We start from the raw sequence: 16,393 nt of genomic DNA, 5'->3' as shown, positions 1-16,393 counted from the left end.
TGTAATCATCAAGACAGTATGGTATTGGCACAAAAACAGATACATAGACCAATTAGGCTACTTTTGAAAGACAACTTTTAAAGTTGAACCTTCCATAGGAACTGTTCAATGAATGATCAGAGAACTTCCTGCTCTTAGCTTTTCTATTTGTCATAGAGAAAGGGAAGAAGAAGATGTATTCAGATAAATTAGCTTCCAAATCAATTTGTCTACAACTTTTGACCTAAGTTTAGGGTCCATTTGGCAAAAGGTAGAGTCTTCAGAATTTCCATACTGCAGATCTATGGACTGGAACTTATAACCTGGCTCCATAGTAAAGAAAATTCAAACTATAGGAGCACCTGGTGGTTCACTTGGTTAAGCGTCCAACTCTTGATTTCAGTTCAGGTCATGATCTCATGATCGTGAGACTGAGCCCTCAGTCAGGCTCCATCCTGAGTGCAGGACGTGCTTGGGATTCTCTCTCCCTCTCTTTCTGCACTTCTCCTCTCTCTCTCTCACACAATAAATAAATAAACACCTTTTTAAAAAAAGGTTCTCTTCTTCTCTCTCTCTGTCCCTCCCCTGTTAGAGAGCACACGTGTGTGCACATGCTGTCTCTCTCTCTCCTTCTCTCCTTCTCTCTCTCTCTTTCTCAAAAAACAAACAAACTGTAAGAGCACTTTTGACAGACAGCCTGGCAGCCTGATCTAGGGAACACAGCAATGGCTTGGAAATCAAGATACCTCAGCTTTAGGGGCGCCTGGGTGGCTCAGTCGGTTAAGTGTCCGACTTCAGCTCAGGTCACGATCTCGTGGTCCAGGAGTTTGAGCCCTGCGTTGGGCTCTGGGCTGATGGCTCAGAGCCTGGAGCCTGCTTCCAATTCTGTGTCTCCCTCTCTCTCTGACCCTCCCCCGTTCATGCTCTGTCTCTCTCTGTCTCAAAAATAAATAAAAAACATTAAAAAAAAATTTAAGATACCTCAGCTCTAGTCCTCACTCTGCCAATAATTAGTGGAGTGACAATAGACAGGGTTATCTATATGGTATTCCTCAGTTTACTACTCTGTAAAATCAGTAAAAGTAGTAGTTCCTTCATAGGTAAAGTCACCCATTTTAGTAGAAGTTTTTCAAAAGATGGTTGATAAAGGTAGAGGGTTCAATCAAATAATCTGTTCAGACTCTTAAGTTTATTAATATCCACTACTTCATTTGTTAAAAATATATATGTCCTCCTTATTGTGGCTAAAGATTTCAAAAAATGATTAAATGTTATTTCTTAAAGTAAATCAAAGCAGTTGTTTAGAATATGTTGTTCAGACCCCCTCTGAGGTTCTGATATGTATTTAGAGTCTTCCTCTGATCTCCAGTCACCACCAACCACTGAAATATCTGTCTAAAGGTAACTCACTTCCAGTTTTAATCATTCACTTCTTTGGGATAAAGACCCTGTTGTCAAAATTCATTTTGGACAAGATTACTGTCAGGATATTTGGAATCAGCCATAACCAAAGTACTACTCATTTCCCCTTTTCCAAAGGAGAACAAATTGTCTTTGGACTTAAAACCAATCTTTAAAACCAATTTTCTCTTACTACATGTGTGTAAAAAGAAAGGAGATATTTTTTTTCTTTTGTGATTCTGTTTGCCAGTTTGTTTTAGTCAGCAGTCTCTAATTGTTTACTCAACCTTGTGTCAGAGAAAGTTTATGGCATTCTGGAATTCAACCTGAGACCAAGGTTCTCCTCTGTTGCTGAGACACTGCAGAATTGCAGCAAGAAGATGCCATCCTGAAGCTCCCTCAACTTGGGTCTTTGGTATATTTGGAATCGTTGTCACTCAGGACTGGCTTTAGTGCAGATACTTAAGACAAAATTATGGAACCTCAAAGTCAGAATTTGAAGACAATACCATTATTATCTTTAGGAAGATTTCATATTTCTGAAGAGTATGGCTTTCTTCTGCCAAATCCTTTGGTAAGTATAGAACCTTGGACCAGGACAGAATAGGTTTCTCATGATGCTGATTTGTTCTCTCTTTTATCTGCTTAATTTATGTGGTCATTAGGGGAGATGCAATGTAAATACCTGAGAAAGATGTTACAAATAAATCAACATGGAATTATGAAAAGAGAAAAGTGACAGCTGCATACAGCACAGGATAGTTCAAATGGAATGTTTTAATGCCGGTTATTTTTAATAGATTGTCAATCAGTCCAGTAAACTTATTAGCAAATCTGGGTTACCAAGGAAAAGACAGAACTTAGAGATCAAGTAAGGGAGCAAATCAGTTTATCTTCACTTTCTAGTAGGAGTGCAGAAAGAACACAAAAGACCATGGGTACTTTCGGTGTTGGTAGGAAGAGTTAGATATTCACAGACATTGCTGAGAAGAGGAAGAAACCCGTGAGAACTAACAATACTTATTTTTGAATTCTACTGAAGGCACAGCTTATAATCCAATTCTGTTTCATCAGTTAACTCATTTTTTTTTAATGTTTATTTTTGAGAGAGCAAGAGAGATAGAATGTGAGTGGGGGAGGGACAGAGAGAGAGAGAGGGAGACACAGAATCTGAAGCAGGCTCTAGGCTCCGAGCTGTCAGCACAGATGCGGAGCTTGAACCCACAAACCGTGAGATTGTGACCTGAGCTGGAGTCAGACACTTAGCCAACTGAACCACCCAGGGGCCCCATCAGTGAACCCTTAACACTGTTTACTCTTTGTGGCTCAAAGCCTATTACGCTAAGACTGTAAGAGTTCTTAGAAGTCACCTGGTCCCACCTTCCTGCTTTTACATTTCAGCTGGCTGAAGTGCACAGGAAGTGGCTTGCCAAAGTCATTTTAGTGTCAAAAGCTGAACTAATACTCAGCACTGCTAACATCTTTTTTCTACTACATCATTGATAAGGGCCCAAACTACTCGGGTGAGAATCTAGGGGTCCAATACTGCAGCTTTTGTGATGACTTAATAGATCCAATTCTACACCTTCCCTGTAGGCCTAATTCGTCTTTAACTACAATTAAAGAATACTCTGGAATTCAATGAACTTTTATTGAATACCTCTTCTAATGCTTATTTATTTTTTATTGTTATTAGAAGAATATAGATGAAGATATCATCTATTCACTCTTCCCAAAAGCACTCTGTAGAGCTGTTAGTTGAAAGAACAAGTCACAGATCTGCAAGTAACTTGAGCATTAGAAGTAATGACTTCAGGATGTTATGGAGAGTAGGGTTGTAGCCCAGTGTACAGATTGCAATCTCTGACTGCAACTAGGGTGACTGTGGATCTGTATTTGCCAGGGACTGAAAGGGTTGTCAAGACATGAGGCTTTCAGGGCTAAAGCAGGAAAGTCCTGGGCAAACCAGAACATGTCAGTCACTCTGACTTGCGCTTACTAAATCTTGTACCCCTGTATAAATCACAAGCATTGCCTGACCCCAGTTTTCACATGTAGTAGTTGAAGATCTGATGCCACTCCCCCTGGATTGCTGTGGAGCATGAGACACTTTAATAAATACAGCGTAAGGAATAGAAGCAGTTCTTCGAACCCTCATTCCAGTGCTCACTCTGTGTGTAAAACTTGATTCGGGAATATTCCCATTGTCCCTGGTTCACAAGGAAAGAAAAGCCAATAGGCTAACACATTCTTATTGAGGTTAAATATTTACACTGAGCAGAGGAAAAATAATAATATAAAGTATGTAACTTTATAGAGCCATAATGATTGAGCTCCCCTCTTTGTTTCCTTTTTTTTATATATAAATAAGAACACTAGATGAGAAACAATAAAAGTTTCTAGGGCTTGTGATTGGTTCTGAGCCAGATCATGTCTGTCTTGTGATTTGGTTAATGGCTATCCCTTAGGAGAAATTTCCATTGCTGAGCTCATTATAAAAAATTCCCTGACAAACTGGGCCAACTTTATAATAGTCCTATGCTAGATTTATGAAAAGTGATTCTGTATTTAAGTTTTATTTTCATTTCCTCTCATTGGTGTGAAAATTTTAAACAGCTCTACTTCTGGGAAGAGGTGAGAGAAGGAAGTTTTCATCAGAATCTGCCCTGTAGTTGCTTCATTAGGAGGGGTTCTGTCGCAGGTTGCATCAGTCAGCTAGCAGTGTTGATACTGATCACAAATTAGGAAATGTCTGTCACTGACATTGCCAAGGGCTCAAATAAGTTTTTCTTTCCTTTAGTTTAAAGGCAAGTGATGGGAGAACTGTTCCTTCATGTCCTCTGGCCCAAAGATGCTCTTTCAGCAAGCTTAGTTGCTTCTATAAATATTTACTTCAAAGTCTTTCTCCAGAAAACAGTCAAGCTAATAAATAAGCAAGCAAATATTGTGGCTTTAGGGGAGGGGCCTAGGTTAGTTTTCAGTGCTTTACCCCACTGTTTGTATCCACTCTCAAACATTTCCAGGGTCTAACGTTTCAGTGTAGAAAATGTATACCTGTCAGACCCGTGTCCATAAATATGCCACAAAAATCCTTTGCCAGATCACGGGTCCCGTGCATGTGTATGTGTGTTTGGGTGGGGAGAGGTGGGAAGTAATTTTTCCTTAGATATAAACAATACAAGGAAATCAGTTTGGCAGAAAAACAGGAGTCTATGTACACAATAGATGGAGATCAGATTGGTGTGGAACTAAGATCTCCAATGTCAGGCTTGAGTTTAGATTTCGCACATCTAGAAAATAATATAATGCAACAGGCATTCAATGTTTTTCCCAAAAGACTGTTAAGTGCAGGGTGGGTTCGAACAGCTGTTGCTGAACTGCACACCAAAATCACTCAGGGAACTTTAAAAAATACTGATGCCAGAACCCCAACCCAACGGTTAATTCCGAATCTCTAACCTAAATAATTCAGTGCTTGAAAATCATTAAATGCTTCAAGGACAGTGCAGGTTCAGGTTAGAGACAGGGGCCTACACTTGAGAGGCTGGCTATAGGTGTCATGACTACAAGAAGCTCTGAGTAGAGCTTGGAAGTTATTTATATGCAAAAACAAAGAAAGAGGGAAATTTTAAGTGTGCCATGGAGCAGCAGACAAGGAATGATGCCATGGGGACACTGGGAACTGTATTCTTTATAGCAATCAAGTGGCTACTTAGGAAAAAGAGATAGATATATCCTCTCCTGTAGAAATCCAAAGTCCTTGATAGAAGCAGTAGACTCCATGGGCACCTGGGTGGCTCAGTCGGTTAAGCATCCAACTGTTGGTTTCAGCTCAGGCCATGATCTCATGGGTTGTGAGTTTGAGCCTCGCATTGGGCTCCACATTGACAATATGGGGCCTACTTGGGATTCTCCGTCTCTCTGTCTCTCTTTCTCTGCCCCTCCCTTTCTTGTTCTATCTCTCTAAATAAATAAATAAATAAACTTAAAAAAAAAGGAGGATTTGAGGCAGTGATGGTGATATAGTAGTGATAGAGACAAAGTGATCAGATTTCATAATAGTTAATGTAGATCAATAAAGAAAAACGTGTTTGGGGATAGGGAGGTTGGATAGGGTGTGGATTTCTGTGCCAAAATTAAGGAACTAAGAAAGTCAGTAAAGCCAAAAGAGAAATGTGCAGACAGAGATAAGGAAATAGGAGGAGCAGGAATAACCAAGACAGTCATCTGGAAACTGGAATTTAAACAATGAAACCACTTAGAGTTTTCTCACACAGGACATCTCTGCTGTAGAGACACATGACACAACATGAGATGAGCTGATGGATCCTAAGAAAGAATGAAAAGATTGGCCATGGGAAAATACAAATCTGCTAATTTCATTCAAATTGAGGCTCAGGGCATTTATTTGTTTCCCAGGTCTGCTGTAACAAAATTACCACAGTTTTGGTGACTTAAAACAATAGAAATGTATTCTTGCGGAGAGCTAAAGAGTAGAAGTCTGAATTCAGGGTGTTGGCAGGCTCAGTTTCCCTCCAATCACTCTACAGGAGGATCCCCACTGTCCTCTCCCTTCTTCCTGGGGCTCCAGCCATTCCATTTTCATGGCAGAATAACTCCAATCTTTGGGTCCATCTTTAGGTGGCCTTCTTTGTGGCTGTGTCTTCTTCCTCTTGACTATGTCTTCTCTTATAAGGACACTTGTTATTGGAACCACCCTAATCTAAGGTGATTTCATCTTGCAATCAGTCATTAACCAAAAAAGACCCTTTTTTCCAAATGGGGTCACATTCAGTTTCCAAGGAGATCTCCCTTCCTTTCTCTCTCTCTGTCTCTGTCTCTCTCTCTGTCTCTTTTTTCTTTCTTGCCTTTTGGAGGAGGCATACATTAAATACACCATGGGGAGTGAGATGAAAAGATAGAATGTTAGAAGGAGGGAGGGGCCTGAGCAACCAGAACTACAATTGCCCTAAGATTCCCAAATCTGACCACACAAGCGTGGGAGGGTGAAGACAATGAAAAGCAGAGTCCAAGATATCAAAATATCAATGGGTCATAGAGACAGTTAAATATCACTGACCAGTTTTGTCAGCATAACATTAGCTCATATTCACCAGTATGACCTTGATATTCTGAAGAAAAGGCAATCCTCTGCTGTAAAATTGTAGGTATGAGGTCAGAAGGAAGTTAGAATATGAAAAAACATTGTATGGGCAGTAATTATATGACCAGAGCTACATGGGAAAGGAGCCTCTTCTACATGAATTTAAAAGGATATGCTGCAGGGGCGCCTGGGTGTCTCAGTCGGTTGAGCGTGTGACTTCGGCTTAGGTCATGATCTCGCAGTCTGTGAGTTCCAGCCCCGCATCGGGCTCTGTGCTGACAGCTCAGAGCCTGGAGCCTGCTTCAGATTCTGTGTCTCCCTCTCTCTCTGCCCCTTCCCTGCTCATGCTCTGTCTCTGTCTGTCTCAAAAACAAATAAAAAAACATTAAAATAAATAAATAAATAATTAAATAAATAAATAAATGGTTATGCTACCATCATGTTTTGAAACTGTGGCCTTTGCAGTAGGAAATAGGGAGGAGGAGCAAGGACATACTTTTCAAAAACTCAATTTTGTGTTTTTATTCTCTGACTAGAAATAAAAAACAAAAATTTTATGTTGTGATGATAATTTACAATTGAAAGATATTTCCATAAAATCAGATTTCAGTTTCTTTCTTCATTTTTTCCAATGAAGTCTTTGTATCCTCAGGAAGTTATTCTTTGGGGTTCATGATATTTCTTAATATTCTTCTTCTTTTTTTTTTTTAAGAGAAAGAGAGAGAGTGTGTGCATGTGCATGAGTGGGGGAGGGACAGGAGAGAGAGAGAGAATCCTTTGCAGGGTCCACACTAAGCAGGCTCAATCAAGAGTCAGATGCTCAACTGACTGAGCCACCCAGGTGCCCTGTGATGTCTCTTCTCTTAAGACAATTCTAGTTAAGAAATAGTGCATAGTCAATAAGACAAATTCTGATTAATGGCATAGACAGATTCGACAATAGTCATACTGATTTGAGTTTGAATTCCAGCTGAAATTCTTATCAGTTTTAAACCTAACAAGTTATATTTAATCTCTTTGAACCTTATTTTCCCTATGTGAGGATAACACTTTATGGGTATGCTACATGGATCAAAGTAAGAACTCCATACAAGTTAGATATGACTGCCCCTTATAATTTTGACACTCTGGTTTAAGTCTAGAACTCAATTCTAGACCAGCCTAGGCCATGGTCTTACTGACAACAGGATAAGTTATGACCATATAGCCCAGAATTTCTTTTTTTTTTTCATATATGAAATTCATTGTCAAATTGGTTTCCATACAACACCCAGTGCTCATCCCAAAAGGTACCCTCCTCAATACCCATCAACCACCCTCTCTTCCCTCTCACCCCCCATCAATCCTCAGTTTGTTCTTAGTTTTTAAGAGTCTCTTATGCTTTGGCTCTCTCCCACTCTAACCTCTTTTTTTATCCCCGTCCCTCCCCCATGGGTTTCTGTTAAGTTTCTCAGGATCCACATAAGAGGGAAAACATATGGTATCTGTCTTTCTCTGTATGGCTTATTTCACTTAGCATAACACTCTCCAGTTCCATCCATGTTGCTACAAAGAGCCATATTTCATTCTTTCTCATTGCCACGTACTACTCCATTGTGTATATAAACCACAATTTCTTTATCCATTCATCAGTTGATGGACATTCGGCTCTTTCCATAATTTGGCTATTGTTGAGAGTGCTGTTATAAACATTGGGGTAGAAGTGCCCATATGTATCAGCACTCCTGTATCCCTTGGGTAAATTCCTAGCAGTGCTACTGCTGGGTCATAGGGTAGATCTATTTTCAATTTTTTTGAGGAAGCTCCACACTGTTTTCCAGAGTGGCTGCACCAGTTTGCATTCCCACCAACAGCGCAAGAGGGTTCCTGTTTCTCCACATCCTCGCCAGCATCTATAGTCTCCTGATTTGTTCATTTTGGCCACTCTGACTGGTATGAGGTGTTATCTGAGTGTGGTTTTGATTTGTATTTCCCTGATGAGGAGCGACGTTGAGCATCTTTTCATGTGCCTGTTGGCCATCCGGATGTCCTCTTTGCAGAAGTGTCTATTCATGTTTTCTGCCCATTTCTTCACTGGGTTATTTGTTTTTCGGGTGTGGAGTTTGGTGAGCTCTTTATAGATTTTGGATACTAGCCCTTTGTCTGATATGTCATTTGCAAATATCTTTTCCCATTCCGTTGGTTGCCTTTTAGTTTTATTGATTGTTTCCTTTGCTGTGCAGAAGCTTTTTATCTTCATGAAGTCCCAGTAGTTCATTTTTGCTTTTAACTCCCTTGCCTTTGGGGATGTGTCAAGTAAGAAATTGCTACAGCTGAGGTCAGAGAGGTCTTTTCCTGCTTTCTCCTCTAGGGTTTCGATGGTTTCCTGTCTCACATTCAGGTCCTTTATCCATTTTGAGTTTATTTTTGTGAATGGTGCAAGAAAGTGGTCTAGTTTCCACCTTCTGCATGTTGCTGTCCAGTTCTCCCAGCACCATTTGTTAAAGAGACTGTCTTTTTTCCATTGGATGTTCTTTCCTGCTTTGTCAAAGATGAGTTGGCCATACGTTTGTGGGTCTAGTTCTGGGGTTTCTATTCTATTCCATTGCTCTATGTGTCTGTTTTTGTGCCAATACCATGCTGTCTTGATGATGACAGCTTTGTAGTAGAGGCTAAAGTCTGGGATTATGATGCCTCCTGCTTCGGTCTTCTTCTTCAAAATTCCTTTGGCTATTCGGGGCCTTTTGTGGTTCCATATGAATTTTAGGATTGCTTGTTCTAGTTTCGAGTAGAATGCTGGTGCAATTTTGATTGGGATTGCATTGAATGTGTAGATAGCTTTGGGTAGTATCGACATTTTGACAATATTTATTCTTCCAATACATGAGAATGGAATGTTTTTCCATTTTTATGTCTTCTTCAATTTCCTTCATAAGCTTTCTATAGTTTTCAGCATACAGATCTTGTACATCTTTGGTTACATTTATCCCTAGGTATTTTATGCTTCTAGGTGTGATTGTGAATGGGATCAGTTTCTTTATTTGTTTTTCTGTTGCTTCATTATTAGTGTATAAGAATGCAACTGATTTCTGTACATTGATTTTGTATCCTGCAACTTTGCTAAATTCATGTATCAGTTCTAGCAGACTTTTGGTGGAGTCTATCTGATTTTCCATGTATAATATCATGTCATCTGCAAAAAGTGAAAGCTTAACTTCATCTTTGCCAATTTTGATGCCTTTGATTTCCTTTTGTTGTCTGATTGCTGATGCTAGAACTTCCAACACTATGTTAAACAACAGAGGTGAGAGTGGACATCCCTGTCATGTTCCAGATCTCAGGGAAAAAGCTCTCAGTTTTTCCCATTGAGGATGATGATAGTTGTGGGCTTTTCATAAATGGCTTTTATGATGTTTAAGTATGTTTCTTCTATCCCGACTTTCTCGAGGGTTTTTATTAAGAAAGGATGCTGAATTTTGTCAAATGCTTTTTCTGCATAGATTGAAGGATCATACGGTTCTTATCTTTTCTTTTATTAATGTGATGTATCACGTTGATTGATTTGTGAATGCTGAACCAGCCCTGCATCCCAGGAATGAATCCCACTTGATCATGGTGAATAATTCTTTTTATATGCTGTTGAATTCGATTTGCTAGTGTCTTATTGAGAATTTTTGCATCCATATTCATCAGGGATATTGGCCTGTAGTTCTCTTTTTTTACTGGGTCTCTGTCTGGTTTAGGAATCAAAGTAATACTGGATTCATAGAATGAGTCTGGAAGTTTTTCTTCCCTTTCTATTTTTTTGGAATAGCTTGAGAAGGATACGTATTATCTCTGCTTTAAACGTCTAGTAGAACTCCCCTGGGAAGCCATCTGGTCCAGGACTCTTATTTGTTGGGAGATTTTTGATAACTGATTCAATTTCCTCACTGGTTATGGGTCTGTTCAAGCTTTCTATTCCCTCCTGATTGAGTTTTGGAAGAGTGTGGGTGTTCAGGAATTTGTCCATTTCTTCCAGGTTGTCCAATTTGTTGGCATATAATTTTTCATAGTATTCCCTGATAATTGCTTCTATTTCTAAGGGATTGGTTGTAATAATTCCATTTTCATTCATGATTTTATCTATTTGGGTCATCTCCCTTTTCTTTTTGAGAAGCCTGGCTAGAGGTTTATCAATTTAGTTTATTTTTTCAAAACACCAACTCTTGGTTTCATTGATCTGCTCTACAGTTTTTTTTTTTAGATTCTATATTGTTTATTTCTGCTCTGATCTTTATTATTTCTCTTCTTCTGCTGGGTTTAGGCTGCCTTTGCTGTTCCGCTTCTATTTCCTTTAGGTGTGCTGTTAGATTTTGAATTTGGAATTTTTCTTGTTTCTTGAGATAGGCCTGGATTCTATGTATTTTCCTCTCAGGACTGCCTTTGCTGCATCCCAAAGCATTTGGATTGTTGTATTTTCATTTTCGTTTGTTTCCATATATTTTTAAATTTCTTCTCTAATTGCCTGGTTGACCCATTCATTCTTTAGTAGAGTGTTCTTTAACCTCATGTTTTTGGAGGTTTTCCAGACTTTTTCCTGTGGTTGATTTCAAGCTTCATAGCATTGTGGTCTGAAAGTATGCATGGTATGATTTCAATTCTTGTATATTTATGAAGGGCTGTTTTGTGACCCGGTATGTGATCTATCTTGGAGAATGTTCCATGTGCACTCGAGAAGAAAGTATATTCTGTTGTTCTGGGATGCAGAGTTCTAAATATATCTATCAAGTCCATCTGATCCAATGTATCATTCAGGGCCCTTGTTTCTTTATTGACCGTGTGTCTAGATGATCTATCCATGTTCTAAGTGGGGTGTTAAAGTCCCCTGCAATTATCACATTCTTATCAATAAGGTTGCTTATGTTTGTGAGGAAGTGTTTTATATATTTGGGGGCTCCTGTATTCGGCGCATAGACATTCATAATTGTTAGCTCTTCCTGATGGATAGACCCTGTAATATATAATGCCCTTCTTCATCTCTTGTTACAGCCTTTAATTTAAAGTCGAGTTTGTCTAATATAAGTATGGCTACTCCAGCTTTCTTTTGACATTCAGTAGCATGATAGATAGTTCTCCATCCCCTCACTTTCAATCTGAAGGTGTCCTCAAGTCTAAAATGAGTCTTTTGTAGACAGCAAATAGATGGGTCTTGTTTTTTTATCCATTCTGATACCGTATGTCTTTTGGTTGGTGCATTTAGTCCATTTACGTTCAGTGTTATTATAGAAAGATATGGGTTTAGAGTCATTGTGATGTCTGTAGGTTTCATGTTTGTAGCGATGTCTCTGGTACTTTGTCTCACAGGATCCCCCTTAGGATCTCTTGGAGGGCTGGTTTAGTGGTGACGAATTCCTTCAGTTTTCGTTTGTTTGGGAAGACCTTTATCTCTCCTTCTATTCTAAATGACAGAATTGCTGGATAAAGGATTCTCGGCTGCATATTTTTTCTGTTTATCACGTTGAAGATTTCCTGCCATTCCTTTCTGGCCTGCCAAGTTTCAGTAGAGATATCCATCATGAGTCTTATTGGTCTCCCTTTATATGTTAGAGCACGTTTATCCCCAACTGCTTTCAGAATTTTCTCTTTATCCTTGTATTTTGCCAGTTTCACTCTGATATGTCGTGCAGAAGATCGATTCAAGTTATGTCTGAACGGAGTTCTCTGTGCCTCTTGGATTTCAATACCTTTTTCCTTCCCCAGATCAGAGAAGTTCTCAGTTATGAATTCTTCAAGTACACCTTCAGCACCTTTCCCTCTCTCTTCCTCATCTGGAATACCAATTATGCGTATATTATTTCTTTTTAGTGCATCAGTTAGTTCTCTAATTTTCCCCTCCGTACTCCTGGATTTTTTTATCTCTCTTTCTCTCAGCTTCCTCTTTTTCCATAATTTTATCTTCTAGTTCCCCTATTCTCTCCTCTGCCTCTTCAATCCGTGCCGTGGTCGTTTCCATTTTATTTTGCAGCTCATTGATAGCATTTTTTAGCTCCTCCTGGCTGTTGCTTAGTCCCTTGATCTCTGTAGCAATAGATTCTCTGCTGTCCTCTATTCTGTTTTCAAGCCCAGTGATTAATTTTATGACTATTATTCTAAATTCACTTTCTGTTATATTGTTTAAATCCTTTTTGATCAGTTCGTTAGCTGTCGTTATTTCCTGGAGATTCTTTTGAGGGGAATTCTTCCGTTTTGTCATTTGGATAGTCCCTGGAGTGGTGTGGAACTGTGGGGCACTTCCCCTGTGCAGTCTTGATTAACTTGAGTTGGTGGGCGGGGCCACAGTCAGACCTGATGTCTGCCCCCAGCCCACCACTGGGGCCACCGTCTGACTGGTGTGTGCCTTCTCTTCCCCTCTCCTAGGGGAGGGATTCACTGTAGGGTGGCATGGCCCATCTGGGCTACTTGCACACTGCCAGGCTTGTGGTGCTGGGGATCTGGCATATTATCTGGGGTGGATCGGCAAGGTGCACGGGGGCGGGAGGGCAGGTTCAGCTTGCTTATCCTTTGGTGATCTGCTTTGGGAGGGGCCCTGCGTCACAGGGAGGGAGTCAGACCTGCCACTGCCGGAGGGATGGATCTGCAGAAGCACAGTGTTGGGTGTTTGTGCGGTGCAAGTAAGTTCTCTGACAGGAACTGGTTCCCTTTGGGATTTTGGCTGGTGGATGGGTGAGGGAGATGGTGCTGGTGAGCGCCTTTTTTCCCTGCCAAGCTGTGCTCTGTCATCCGGGACTCAACAACTCTCTCTCCCATTGTCCTCCAGCCTTCCCGCTCTCCGAGCAGAGCTGTTAACTTATAACTTCCCAGATGTTAAGTCCGGCTTGCTGTCTGAACACACTCCCTCCGACCCCTCCACTTTTGCAAGCCAGACTCAGAGGCTCGGCTTTGCCGTAGGGCTGCCCCTCTGCCCCGGCTCCCTCCTGCCAGTCTGGGTAGTGCCCACAGCCTCTCCGTCCTTCCTACCCTCTTGTGTGGGCCTCTTGTCTGTGCTTGGCTCCGGAGAATCTGTTCTGCTAGTCTTCTGGTGGTTTTCTGGGTTATTTAGGCATGTGTAGATGGAATCTAAGTGATCAGCAGGACGTGGTCAGCCTAGCGTCCTCCTACGCCGCCATCTTCTTCCTAGGTAGCCCAGAATTTCTAAATCATGACCAATTTGAAATAGAATATTTAATCCCATTTCATACAATAATTATGCCAATATTTAGCAAACTATGTGTCTTAATTTGATTTTGAAACATGATTACCCTGAACATCTTCCAACTACTTTTACTAATATCTTATGGCTTTATTATTGATCAAATCTTTCAATTATATATTCAGGTTAGTAAGTCCCATAAATTGACAATCCAATGTTTGATATTTTACTTTACATTTATTTTTACTGTTTATATATTATTAATCTTTAGGAATTGGGGAACTACTGAAGTATGGTGGTTTATCATTAGCCCAAATAAATGATTTTATGAAAAATATATTCTAAGTGTTGTTATTTTATTACTAAATTAATAGAAGCATATTAAATAAATATCAAAATTTTTAAAAATTAGTTATGCTTAATAATATAATTTTAATGGTTGCATCAGATTCCATTTGCATGATATAACACTGAAATTTAAACAACATTGGACATATTGGTCAATTTCAATTTCCTCTCACTATTAATAAAACTGATATGTAAAACTTTTGTGTCTATTCCACGCTTGATATTTTAATTCAAACCAAACCATTTGCCAAAAATTCACTATCTTGTTCCTGAAAATAACTTGTCAGCATTAGCTAAGTTAGAACCCTTTCTCATCATTCTTTCTAACCTCCAACCATTTGTGCTGTCTAGTGTCAAATTAATGACTCTCTGGATTTACTATTCTCTCATTTTTTTTTTTTGCTAGTATTTTATTCATTGTTTCAATTTAGTGAGTATTTTGTCACTACTTTTTACATTTAAGGGCACTTAGGTAGATGCTTAGAATATAATAGGAGACCAAAACAAAAGATTTGAGGACTCTAGATGACTAATTAGCTTAGTGCCAATTAAAAGCTATAGTCTGTATTATTTAGCTAGTGTTGATTATGGGAAATGAATATGCTCCCTTTCTAGGTTGAGAGAGGGGCCAGAGAAGGTAAACTGCTTTCTATGGTAGCTGCTATCCATAGCTACTCAGCTTCAGTCTCAAATCTATTTATCTGTTCTTCAAGGGGGGGGTGGGGAAGAAAGAAAAAGAAAAGAAAAGAAAATAGTTATTGTTAAGTACCATTTCCTTAGAAGGCATTTTAGCCATCATTTAGTTATACTTTGATTTATCTTCCAGCAGCTTATGAAAATATTCTCTCCAAACATCTTCTATATTATTTTTCTAGGTTTTCCTAATTCCATGCATAATAATTTTCTTTTATTTTATTAAAAATTTTTTTTCAATGTTTATTTATTTTGAGAGAGACACAACGTGAGCAGGGGAGTGGAGGAGAGAGAGGAAGACACAGAATCTGAAGCAGGCTCCAGGCTCAGAGCCTTATGTGAGGCTTGAACTCACAAACGGTGAGATCATGACCTGAGCTGAAGTAGGATGCTTAACCGACTGAGATACCCAGGCGCCCCTTGCATAATAATTTTCTAATGTTAAAATGTACTTACAGCAGTGCTCAAAATTGATTGGTCTTGTAACATACTATTGAATCAATTTGATAATATTTTCTTTAAGGATTATCCTTTTGTATTCATAAATAACAGTAGTGTTATTCTTTCAAGGACTACTCCTGAGGTTATATTATCTTCATAAGAGGCACTACATGCAGGGCACCTGGGTAGCTCAGTCGGTTGAGCATCTGACTTCAGCTCAGGTCAGGATCTCATGGTCAGTGAGTTCGAGCCCCATGTCAGGCTCTGTGCTGACAGCTCAGAGCCTGGAGCCTGCTTCAAATTCTGTGTCTCCCTGTCTCTCTGTCCCTCCCCCACTCATGCTCTGTCTTTCTCTCAAAAATAAGTAAACATTTAAAAGATTAAGAAAAAAAGATGCATTTGATGCTGTCTGATTTCTTTATTGATGAACCAAATATATTTTGGACATACATTCTATATTTATATGAGTACATTTTTAACTTTTTGAAAATTATACTGTGACAGATGTGAAAGTCTAGCAAAAGAATAACATAAAATAGGAAATGGGGCCTCATAAAGGAAGGAAGGCCAAAGATTTAATCATTTTTGGCCTTCCCACTTCTGGATCATCTAATTATTGGGAAAAGGGCAAGAAACACAAGCAAAGTTTCTTTCAAATTTCTACCCAGTCTCACCCATCCCCCTGCCTGCTATTCTGTATGTGTTTACACTGAGGAGGTATTAAGTACACTGAACTCTGAATCAGAAGAGGTTTGACCCAGCCACTGACCGGATGTGTGACCTCAGGAAAGTAGAAATTCATCCAACATCTTTGGGCTCTATTTCAAGATGGAAATGAGATACTATGTTCTAACCCATAACACATAATACACAAATGTAGGTAGAGTCAAGATGTAAGCATCAACGATAACTAGAAAGAGCCTAAAGGAAATATTGTTAGATGGGAAGAACTTTCTAAACATAATGTAAAACCCAATAACATAAATGAAAATATTGGTTCATTTGACTACTCTTTTGTGAATAGCTATTTCACATGCGTGCACAAAATGCAATGATCAAACATATGGAAAGATACTCAAACTCGTTAATAATCATGAAATTGTAAATGTATACAATATTATGATAGGATATACAATTTCTGGAAAACCACACAAGAAATTTGCAGGGTTTGTCATTACTAGATGGGAGGATGAGAATTAGGGTACTTTTACTTTCTATCTTATGAATTTTTCTTTTTTGGCTCTTTTGACATAAACATTGATTATATTATTTTTAAT

The 16,393-nt window shown here is 39.2% G+C and overlaps 1 protein-coding gene across 1 annotated transcript in view; it reads left to right on the top strand.

Annotated features, from left to right (window-relative positions):
• Nucleotides 1-1,647: 1,647 nt before the first annotated feature.
• IDO2 (indoleamine 2,3-dioxygenase 2) overlaps nucleotides 1,648-16,393 on the top strand; it is a 71,645-nt gene continuing 56,899 nt past the window's right edge. The window contains exon 1 of the mRNA XM_045459702.1: nucleotides 1,648-1,954. Within this exon, the coding sequence (XP_045315658.1) occupies nucleotides 1,856-1,954 (99 nt within the window). The 5' untranslated portion in view covers nucleotides 1,648-1,855. The remainder of the gene's footprint in view (nucleotides 1,955-16,393) is intronic.

Source organism: Leopardus geoffroyi, chromosome B1 (assembly GCF_018350155.1).
Source record: "Leopardus geoffroyi isolate Oge1 chromosome B1, O.geoffroyi_Oge1_pat1.0, whole genome shotgun sequence".
Taxonomy (NCBI): Eukaryota; Metazoa; Chordata; class Mammalia; order Carnivora; family Felidae; genus Leopardus; species Leopardus geoffroyi.
Note: the sequence above shows the minus strand (reverse complement) of the source record. Positions and strands in the feature narration are given on the sequence as shown.